General features: G+C 38.5%; 1 protein-coding gene across 1 annotated transcript in view; it reads left to right on the forward strand.

Moving 5' to 3' along the window:
* Positions 1-250: 250 nt before the first annotated feature.
* The window catches only part of LOC138693190 (zinc finger protein ZFP2-like), a 39,339-nt gene continuing 27,288 nt past the window's right edge, over positions 251-12,301 (forward strand). The window contains exons 1-4 of the mRNA XM_069816928.1: positions 251-367; positions 3,023-3,123; positions 9,465-9,602; positions 12,078-12,160. Coding sequence (XP_069673029.1) covers positions 3,028-3,123; positions 9,465-9,602; positions 12,078-12,160 — 317 coding nt within the window. The 5' untranslated portion in view covers positions 251-367; positions 3,023-3,027. The remainder of the gene's footprint in view (positions 368-3,022; positions 3,124-9,464; positions 9,603-12,077; positions 12,161-12,301) is intronic.

Genomic DNA, 12,301 nt, shown 5'->3' on the forward strand with positions numbered 1-12,301 from the left:
GGTATGTCTTAGATCCTTTTTTTTTTTTGTATCCCGTTTGAGTGTTTTTGCATTAGTAATTACGTTGTTCGGATTAATTTGCACGCTACTGTATTTCTTTCCTTCAGTAAAATAATCGTACAAAATTGCGTACGATTGGAGTGCGGTCGTATCTCGTACAATTAGTCAAAATAGTCGTATGTCGTCGTACGTATGGCAACCCTGCGTCTGCTCGTGTTTCGTAGTATTTTTAAACTTGTGTCCGTTGTCATGGCTCTCTTGATCGTGTTTTCAGAGTGTGCAATGATTCTGAACTGAAGGTGAAGGTGAGGACATCGATGAATGACTTTGGTTCCTTATCATTTCAATACTTGTTAGAAGGTTATAAGTAAGTACACGTGAATATTGAAGGTTTCATATTATGATCAGTAATAACATTTTCAATAGTGCTTCAGCAAGTTACGCATAATAGATTGTACGCATATTCATGGGTATTCTGTAGACTATTTTCAACAACTGTAGTTATATGGTTTTTGCAAGCAAGTGTAAATAATCAGTGTCGCCAACATAAGAAACAACTCGTCATAAGTAATGTTAATATGTAATAATTATTCTCTAAATACTAAATTCGGTAGGGGACGTTCGTTAATATGACGAAGGTTAGGTTGGTTTGTGAAGGGTTTTAGATCTTGTTCTTATTCGAAAAATCTGAAAACAAATAACGATAGAGGAAGTATAGGAATTATTTCCACGACCTACATTAATTCGAAATTGATGAAGTATAGTTGCTTCTGTTGGTAACGCAAAAAAAGATAACAGATGTCAGTGGGAAATGGTCTAAAGTTTCTCCCCTATCACTATTTGGAATCCAAGAATATAATACAATAGTTTTAAAAAGCATTTTGAATATAGAAAACAAAACTCTGCAGAGAATGCAGCTTTTGGGCTGAGGGATGAAGTACTCAGTTCTTCAAATTAGTTAATATTTAACGTTAATTTAAATTTGAACATCTCTAAACAGAGAACGCCTTAAATATTAAGTAGCCTCTACTAGACAAAATTACTAATATATGAGTAGACCTAATAAATTAATTGAAATATTACATGTTCGAAAGATATTCGAACTTAACTCCATTGTGTATATATATATATATATATATATATATATATATATATATATATATGTGTAGGAATCATGCTACTGTTTTCATACATTACCAAAGTATCGTCTACGTATGATAGGTATGCATTAATGTTACGTTATTGTTTTATTCTGTATCGCCTATGTTATTATTTTCAATTTCTTGTAGGCATACGTCAGTCTGTTAATTTTGATGCGTTTGGTTTCATCTATGGATATACACAAATATACCTATAGATGAAACCATACATATCACAATTAACCGACTGACAACATTAAATACAGATAATAATATAATTTCCAAAATCCAATATTTACTCAATACAACACTGAAACAAAATTGTTTTGCTTTCAATAATGCGATTATATCAAACAAATGAGAGGAGTAGCTATGGATGATGCCTTTCTTTGTTTCTTTCTTTCTTTCTTTGACTGTCTAATAGTTATACTGAATGTTTTGGTTAGGTTTACTATTAATTAATCGTTCACTGGCATCTCTTTCAGCTACAATCGATCTGTGAAACAATCTCGGATATAAAAGTATTTCATTTCTAGTATACTCCAAACCATTATCCCCTTTAAAAACATAAGAACAGGGATTTTCAGTGACTCGAACCACTTCTCCTGGTAGCCAAGATGAGCTTGGCCTTGTTTTAAACATAATTGACTTGCCAGTTTTGAATGGGGATCTTAAGCGAGCCGATTTATCATGGTATTGTTTCATTTCATGTCTTTTTTTCAACAAGTAACCCCGGTCCCTTTTATGATTATGAATTTTGAATTTGAAATAATTGAATGAACTAGGAATGTTAGTACGAAGATTCCGACCCATAAAATTTGAGACAGGAAAATGGATACTTTCTCGTGGTGTGTTACGGAAGTTCAGTAAGGCTAAATAAGGATCTTCCCCTGAATCAATAGATTTCTTTAAAATGTTGTTTACTCATTTAACCGCACCTCAGCTAGTCCATTGGACTGCGAAAAATGTGAGCTGGACATAATATGCACAAAAGCTCACTCATAGAATTTTTTGAATAACTTAGAACCAAAGGAAAGAGCGTCCATCAGTGTAGAGCACAAGTGATATTCCACACCTGGCAAGCATAGATTTGATTTTTTTTTAATGACCGTGGCACTTCTAAGTTCTGGAAAATTAGGTACTTCAATATAAATGCTTAAAGCATCAATGAATAACTATTAATGATTTTGGTAAAGGTCTAATATGTTAGAACCAACATTGATCCATGGTAAGCAGAGTATAATATCCTTACCTTTAACACTATTTTAGCATGTGTCAGTTTGGCAAGCATTAGCCGATTTCATAACATTAGGCACAATAAAAAATAACGGTTCCCTGTTTACCACAGAGTTCTTTTATGTTTAAAATACGTTTCTACTCATCTTGAGTGTCCTTGTAAGATGGCCACCTTCAATATACTGTATGAGATTAGTATATTTTCTTTAGTGAAAATAAATGAATTGCCCCATGCAGAAAGGGCTTCAGTCCATTAGACCTAGTTTTGAGAAAACTAAATAAAACATTAGGGCCTATGTACACTATATTTCTTTCTGCATAGAACTCTGAGCTTGATGCTTCAGTTTCTAGCTTTCCAAGCATTGGACTGAATACCTTTCCGCACAGGCCGATGGAGCCACACATAAAGATATGATTTTCATCGATATCTCGTTTTTCAAAATTCGTGACTGAAGCCCTTTCTGCATGGGACGATTCAAATACAATATCTTATTTTTCGTCGTAATAACATCTCTACTAAATATGTTCACAATTTTCGTGTAAAGTGTTATTCGTTTGCGACGTGTTTACAAACTTGTGAAGTTGTAGTTCATAACACCACTGCCTGTTTGTTTAAATCACTTTCAATTACGGAACACTTTTTTCAGTTGTGATGGATGTGATCAAGCTGGAACCTGAGGTGGACCCGTTGGACTTACAACCACATGATAACGCATATGAAACGGAAGAGAATAAGGCTTTTTCAGAGGTAGGATGTATTTCCTTCTTTCTTCGATTTCTTGTCTAACAGTGGGAGAAGTGCATACATTTTCCACTTTATATCGTGTAGACTGAATTAGATTCCCACATCATAATTAGCTGTGTAGTATAATGTGTCATCATTTGGATTGGTGGTATGAATTGCCTATGGATTCCATATCTGGATATAGGAAGAAATTTTCACGTGAAGTTCCACTAGTCTGTGTGACAGATGCTCACCCTGCATCATGATCGAGGAATATAGAGCCACAGTGAATAGGTCTAATGTGATCTGACTTCAGAATTCAGCTTGAACCGTCTTGGGATAAATGTGCTGACCACATGGAGGACCACTGATTGGAGGATCTTCCACCTCTGCTGCGGGTAGGTTGGTATTAGACCAACTGTCAGCAGATTGGGCTTAGTAGTATTTTGAATTTTGCGCCATAGATTATTTTATCTATACAGGAATGTTTCTGTGATATACGTAGTTTCCTCAGCCCATAGCTACAGTTTTTTTTCCCAGATGCCTGAGTCCAAAAATCTTCATCTTCTAAGTCCCTCTTCTTCACGTAATTTGTGGCTTTCCTCGCCTCTTTCATCCATGTAGCTTCCATTTCAAAACTTATTTATTTAATTCATTTTTTTCACTTAATATTATATGAACATATAATTTTGACTACCGACCTTCACTTGCAGTTTATATCCTATTGTAATATTTCTGACTTTATCTCCTTTTGATATAAATATATTATTACTCTTCTCGAGCGTCTTAAATACAGTAATTGTTACCATCGTGTTATATGTTAAAATTTTAGTCTTCTTTTTAATGCTTTCCCTCAATAAAATTGAATTGTGTGAACTGATAGCTTGCTTTGTTAAGATGATTCTTGTGTCCATATTTAAATCAGTTTGTCTATTTCTTTAAATAACTGATGCAAGGTACCTAAAGCTTTGCATTGTTCAAATTTATTGCCATTAATGTGCAAATCGTCAGTAGGACTGTCGCTCATGTATTCCTTTTTTTCTTCGTATTCAATTAGAAGTCCCTCTATTAATGTTTCAGTTATCTGCCCATACAATTAGCATTGTTTACCCTAAAGGGAAACGCAACTTGAACATTAGCAAAGAGTAGATTGTGTAATACATGCATACTGTGACTTTTGATTTTCCTTTTAACCACCACACCCCGACAACAATGCGACTTTTATTTCTTAATAATTCACCCTACAACAACGGGCATTGCACTCCACACGACGATAATGACAATACAAGTATATTATTGAGAAGAACAACAAGGTACTCCTAATTTCAGTTAATGTTCACGAAGCACTATGTGTAGAAGAAAACTGTAATTTCTCAATTCACAGTTCACTTGCCCTGGCTAGTTCTTCTAGCTCATTGTTCAAGTTCACTGCACATCGAACGCAGGCCTTCCGGACTCGTCGCCATCGCCTGGACGCTGCCACATTTACGGACTCACTCAAGTTCACTGCACGTCGAACACAAGTCCTCCGGATACGTAGCACTCGCCTGGATACTGCCACAGTTACGGACTCCTCAAGTTCACTGCACGTCGAACACAAGTCCTCCGGATACGTAGCACTCGCCTGGATACTGCCACATTTACGGACTCACTCAAGTTCACTGCACGTCGAACACAAGTCCTCAGGATACGTAGCACTCGCCTGGATACTGCCACAGTTACGGACTCAAGTTCACTGCACGTCGAACTCAGGTCCACCTTGCTCGCTGTTGCCCAAGACTTGAAGGCTGACTGAAGACTGACTTCTGAAGACTCGCGCTTCTATTTATTAAACCACATGATCTCGGACCTTCTATTCGCGTGGCTTACAGAATCTCCGAGAGAAATCTGCGTCGAGATGCTTCCTTCGCTTTCTCCACTTCGCGCCGTCACCGAAGTTCTCCTTCCCTTTCTTCTTACCGCGCTGTAGATCCTACCGAAGTTCGTGTTTCCGTTTTCTCGCGCCTTCCTTCTCGCTAGATGGGCGCGCAACCCCCTGACGTGACCAGAATCTTCCAACATGGCGCCCACAATACATACATATATACATACATACACTGCTCGAGGTGGGTTCTGCCAAGTTGGTGACCCGAGAGTGCAATAGTGGCGCTCGTGCACTCCTTTCCATACATTTATCGTATTACCACCATCCAGCCCCTTCGCGATCTCACTTCTTTTTCATTTCTATCTTTCTCTCAGCCGGCCAAAATTGCATGCGTAACGCCCACCACATCATCACAGTCATTTTCACCCTTCCATCCCCGCTGTACAGATTTGCCACGTCTGCCTATCATTAGTAGCTTAAATTTCCTAGGTTTGCAACTCCCGTCTTACCAGTGGGGATTGGTGCTATGTCTATTGTTCTGTCCCACGGTTTCGAGCGCGACTTCCGAATTGTGTGGCCCAACAGGACCCCCAGCAACGAAGCAATAGTGGAGCCTTCACACTGCCCTTATATGCAAGTCTAGGTGTGGAGCCTGGACCAGTAGTCATGTACATCCATGTAGAGCTCCAATGGGGCCCGTGGCGATTTAGACCAACTCTGCTCGCAGGGAAGAACAAAAGGGTTACGCAGTGTCTCAACCACAAGTCCCCTGAAGCTTTGCGGTCTCGTATTATTCTGCTTATGATGATCGGGCGATCTTTTTGCGAGTCGGACTGTGGAACCTGGGTAGTCCTGGGATTGTTCAGTGTAGAGTGGAGAGCCACGGTCGGTTATTCCCGTGATAGGGGCATAAAATTGCGTATCACCTCTGGTGTACGACTTGCCGTTAGATGTGTAATGCCCAGTTTGAAAGGTAATTTGCGTGAGGTGGGTTGGTTGGAATCGGGCTGTGGGGGGGGGGGGGGTTCCCTTGGCCGGCACAGATCAAGAAGAATTTTTAGGTGACTTTTTCTTACGCCCCCTGGTGGCAAGCTGACGCCGACGGTTGGGTGGGGGGGGGGCAGATCCAAAATGTACTCTTCGTGCTCCTCTCCTCCCACTAATAAAAAGTCGAGAAAAGTACCTAAAAAAGTTATGACGAACACAGCTATGGATCTGGTTCCCGAAAATATTAATGTTTATATGTCGCCTCCAGTGTTCATTAGTATTACTTTGACAGGAACGGAAAAATCGATGATAATCATCAGCCCTTTTTACATCAGCTGTGCACTCGATGGACTCGTGAGCAAAGTCAAGAATGCCACTAGACTCCGCAACGGTAGCCTACTCGTCGAAACTTTGTCTTCCAAACAAAGTGAAGGCGAAGTTGCTGGAGTCATATCCTATAAAGGCAGAACTGCACTCTTCGCTGAACACCACGCTTGGAGTGATTCATAGGATGCTATGTCCAAGGCCTACTGTTTGTTGCGTAAGTAGGACGGACGGACTTATCCACTGAGCACTGTTTTCTTGACTTTCGAGAAATCCCTTCTACGTGTATACATGTTTGTCGGACACGGGCGTGTCCCTATACGTGCGTATGTACCGAATCAAATGCACTGTTTAGGTGCCAAAGCTTCGGACATATGCAGAAACGTCGCACGAACGAAAGCGAATGTGCAAAGTGCGGCGGTGGTGACCATGTGGATTCCCCATGTCTCAGTCGCTCACTGTGTGAATTTTGAAAGGGACCATGCCGCAAATTCTAGGGACTGTCCGAAGTACCAGGTAGAGAAAGCAATACATAGCTCTGAGTCAGAGACAGTGTTACTCTCTTTGAGGCACGTAAACATTATTTTGATCTCAATAAGAAACAGAAAGAAAAGAAATCCAATGCTGCTGTTTTACAACAAGAAACGGAGTGTATAACTGGGAAGCAAGTTGAGATCGCATCCCAGATGTATGTGGACACTGACACCCAGACTGAGGACTTAGACGACAGCTTTGGCCTTGATATCAGGCCCATATGTACCAAAATAAACAGTTGCTCAGACGTCACAGACAACTTTGTCCAAACTCCCAAGAAATATCCAATCAAGGAGATAATTAGTGGAGAGGAACTAGCATTTTCCGCCCTGCCGCCAGAAGCAGCAGAAGTGAGAAGTGAAGTTCCAAATTTAAGAGACAAAATTGGTTTGACTAGTTAAATACATGATATAAAAAATAATTGATAAAATCCTTCAATAACTGTCTTAGTTTAATTGGCTTAATGAATGATACAAATAAAAAACATTAGATCATATTTACAATTGCAATGTGACAAGCACTTTCGTCATGTATGGCATCATCAGGTCTAAAAGCATAATGTGTGTAATTTATGAACATAAAAACATTAACAATGTACAAATGTAGTATGAACTTGCAAAATACATGACAAAAATATAAAATCAGTAGGTTAAAAACAATGTCATATGACTGACTGCACAAGCACAGAATTCCAAAGAAAAAATCAATAGATTAATGTGCAAATATATGATTCAATATTTTAAATGTAAGTAATAAATATTCTTACAAAGAGTATTAATATGTCAAATGTAACTAAATAATTTGCACAAAGCAACAAAGAGCATCACCTCACTTTTCATTTCCATAAGAAGTCAAGAGTCATCCAGTCAACCTGAAACTTAGTGAACGACTTCTTCGTCAATATGTAATGCACAACCGTTGTGTTCACCAGTGACTTGTACTTGCATGCCTAATGCTGGGTAACTTTAGGTGCTGGACCCCAGACTGATTTCACGGGATTATCACCATCTCATTAAGACGCTAAATAACCAAAGACGTTGATAAAGCGTCGTAAAATAACCTACTAAAATTTTAAAAAGTACCTGCATGCCTTACGTGCTCTGATCAGCCCATACGGGCTATGAGCACGTTTGCGCTCTCATTGACATCACTGATGTAAGAGAAACCACTTCTTCTTTGGTTGTGTCTGCACATTCCGCCTCATTTTGAATTCCCTAACCATGGCTTCCGTGTCTCCTTGCTCCTTCTGCAGTTCTTGTATGTCGTAATAGAAAGTCGGGTGTTCTTTTCCAACAACCACTTGGAATCGGTTGTGGAAGGTTGTTCAATGCAGTAGGATTAAGTTAAAGGTGGTGTTGTCTTTCTTTTCTCATCGCCTTGTTTAAATTACTTCTTTCTGGCAGAAATATCAGCACTCCCAATGGAACTGCCGCAGTTCGGTGTGTAGTACTTAAGTTGGATGGCGCTCAGGATGTTCTTCTGCTTTCTGCTTCAGTCCTTGTTTCACAGTTTCAGTTTCCACCTCTTCTCTATTTGGAGGGTGCATGTGCTTGAAAGGGCTTTTTGTGACATCAATATTTCCACCAGTGGCAGTGGTGACTACTCGAGAAAGGCAGTCCTTTACGCAGACCCTGCAACATTCCCAATACTTCGTCCTCACAGATCCGATTTTGCTTTTATAATATACATATCTTTCCAACAACAGCATCTTTCCCCCTTTCGTTTATGGGATTATTTTGGTCCTGCCTGCATTATTAGCGCTGAACTACTTAAAAATTGAGAATGTAAGTCGAATTTTGAAGAATTTTGTTACTAAGTAAAGAGGAACAATGGATTCAGTAAACATTGTTTATACGATTGTAGGGATTTCCATTTCGGAATCGAAAATATTTGGTTTCGGATATATTGCTGTATCGGAAATAACACATTCGGAATAGACTGATTTCGGAAATAAGACCTTTTGGAAAACAGGATTCAGAAATACGTCCGGGAATCCACGTTGAGAATGGAAGAGGTGTTAATGCTGTTCGAAAATAAGTACATAGGTAAATATTTGAGGTTAAGACGGATTAAGTTACAGGAGAATGGAGAAAGTTCCACAACACAGAATGGCGCAAAGTGCATTCTTCACCTAACATAATAAAGGAACATTAAATACAAACGTTTGAGATGGGCAGGGCATGTATAATGTATGGTTGAATCTAGAAATGGATGTTTTAGCCGGAAGAGCTGAGGGAGACAGAGCTTTGGGGAGCCCGAGACGTAGATGGGAGGATAATATTAAAATCGATCTGGAGGGAGATGGGATATGATGGTAGAGACTGCATTAATCTTGCTCAAAATGGGGACTGATGGCGGGCTTATATGTGAGGGCAGCAATGAACCTCTGGGTTCTTTAAAAGCCATAAGTATGTAAGTAAACATTGCAGTACCCAAATTATGTTCGTAAGTGACACCTGGCCTATTATCAGTCATTTCCTGTGGGCCTTAATGTCTCGTTCCTATTCTGCCTTAAACTTTCTTCTCAATCTTTTTCTCTATCCTTCTAAGAGTTAACCAATGACTGCCATGCAGAAGTATATTGACGGTTATTGCACATAAAGTCAGCTTTAAAATAGCTTAGTAAACCTAACCATGATGTCTTTATGTTCTGTAGGAAGAAAATATATCACATCTGGAAGTGACGGGCATGAAGACAGAATTCCTTGGTCACAGCTATGATATAAAAACAGAGATAAAGGTTGAAGACACTCCAGTGCCTGGCTGCTTTCCTGTGGTTAAGTCTGAAGTTGATGTAAGGAGTTCATTATGAATATACAGATATATAGCAGCAGAGCATTTTACGTAGATCAGAGCAATAACAATCAGGAATAATATCAGCTGTTACACTTTTTTATTACCTTAACATTGTCGTCCTTCATTATTTTGATTTGAAATAAAATAATAATTCGCAAATATATTATATTTCTGGTAGTTAACGCACAATTGTTTCGAATACATAGAGAACGTTATGCCTAGAGGAGGATTTCATTTTAACTTTACAAAATTTTTATTTTGTACTTCGTCATCTATAAATTACTTAGTTAGACATTGAACAATAGGTTCGATATCTAGATTTATTTAGACCTGATGAAAGATTTGCAAGTCCTCTAACTGTGCTAAGAAGTTATTTTATAGGAAAAACATAACAACAACAACAAATAATAATAATGATAATAATAATAATAATAATAATAATAATAATGTTTTGTTTTTAAAAGAGATAGATTTATTCCGCTATAAAGAAACCACTGAAAACATGCCACACTGTTGAGTAGCTCATCTGCTGTCCCCTCATGACTTCATCCATACTGCATGCTCCATATTCGATTATTTTTTTTTAATTTCCTGGACTTAAAGTTATAAAATGAGCAATTACACTTTTTATTACGGACTGTGATCTGCCATAACATTATTTATTTTCCATGAAATTAGTCTCCTACAATATTTCACAAGGTGCCACAGCGACGACACATTTCAGGTTATACCTTAATCGATTTCGACTTACGAATCTTCTCAATCCCCTGAAACAATCTGTGATAAATATTGTTTTATAGTGACAATGATTAAACTCAATTTGCATGTTTGGATACAAAACCTTTAATTTTTGCCATCTTATCTAAAAACAATTCATATTAGATAGTTTGCATTTTGAAGAAACAGAAACTTTTAACTATGATACATACAACGAAATATATTGTTTCAATATCAGTATAACTGTTTACTGTTTATGTGCATCAAATATTTTAGCAAATACTGGTGATGTATTTTACAGAATCTCTATACATCACATGGATATCTTCAAGGTTGAAACATGAGTCCTTTGCATTTCAATACAAGCAAATAGCCTGCATTTGAAGAAGGATATACAGAGTGATTATAAAGTCTCGATCCATTTTATAGAAATAATGGACATGCAGACATGAAATCGATATGGGGTTATCGTGATGGTAGATATATAAGAAATTTATCATAATTCAACATACGCACCAGCCATTTCATAACATTAACCCTAAAGACAATCGTCAGCATGTTGCCTGTAATCGTTGCATATGCTTCCTGAATATGATTCCTCAGGCTCTTTAGATCTTGTACTTTCATTTTGCACACTTTTGCTTTGATAAACACCCAGGAGAAAAAGTTTAACAGAGTCAGATCAGGTGAACGTGATGACCATACTCTTGATGAACCTCTGCCAATCCATCTGTTAAGAAAGTGCTGGTTGAGGTACGCTCTAACAGTTAACACAAAATGCGGGGGTGTTTCGTTGTGCTAAAAGACAATACTGTCAACAGTGCCATCCTGCCCTAGCTGAGGTTCCAGAAAGTCTGTAAGCATGTCTAGGTAAGTGTTACCTGTAATGGTACCTTCTGCGAACATGAAAGGAGCATAAACAGTGGCTTTTGTAAGCCCAAGCCACACATTCACTTTTGGGGTGTCCCTTTGCCATTCATAGATGGCGTGTGGTGGCTCATTACCCCATATGCAACAGTTGTTTTTATTTACTCTACCACAAATGTGGACTGTGGCCTCGTCACTAAACAGGATATGTTGGAATAAGTTTTTGATGTTCACATCCTTCATTAAGTCATAACACATTGCCCTACGAACTGCATAATCTTCTACGTCTGGTTTATGAATGTGATAAGCATGCTTCTTCGATGTAAACCTCAAAATCTTCAACAAAGTTGCTCTGGACACATCTAGCTCGTTATTTAAACGACTAGTCGATGCTTTAGGACTTCTTTCAATGGCTTCTCGGAACTATCCCACAGTCTCCTCAGGCTTGGCAGGTCGACTGGAACGTGGAGCATCGTCGACATTACCTGTCCTTTGAAATTGATTGACCAGGAGTCTGATATTTGCTCATGTTGACGCCGGTTTGTGGAATTTACGTCTAAACTCCTCTTGCACCTATGCATTAGTTAAATTGCACAAATGAGCACCGACAACTGCCACCCATTCTTTAATAGTCAACGTACTAGTATATCAACCTGAAATGAAAACCTAATTCCAACATTAACTCGAAAATGGATCGAGACTTTATAATAACCCTGTATTATGAAGGATGTAAATGAAAGCAGTCTGCGGGAGTCAATTTGGTTTTGTATAAAAGTGATTACAGCTCTAATGTAAGCCTTAGATTTGATTCATGCAGTAGGTTTGAAAAGTCATGTCTCTGACGCAGATGGTCAACTAAAGCTCTATTCATTATTTTCTCACTTTTCAGGAAGATTTGTTCCATCTGGACAGACTTCAGCTGATACAGAAAGTGGAAGTATCTTCAGAAGAGGATGAAGTGTTGACTGAGAGGTGAGTGTAGTGTGCTGGTCTTGCTTCTTCTTCCAGTCTTTCACAGCTTTATTCAATAATTACATAGGACAAATTTTATAATGTATAGCACCGTTTTGTTTCGGAGGTATTTATGTGGTTATTCACATTGACGCCTCTATA

The sequence above is a fragment of the Periplaneta americana genome, chromosome 17 (assembly GCF_040183065.1).
Source record: "Periplaneta americana isolate PAMFEO1 chromosome 17, P.americana_PAMFEO1_priV1, whole genome shotgun sequence".
In the NCBI taxonomy this organism is placed as follows: Eukaryota; Metazoa; Arthropoda; class Insecta; order Blattodea; family Blattidae; genus Periplaneta; species Periplaneta americana.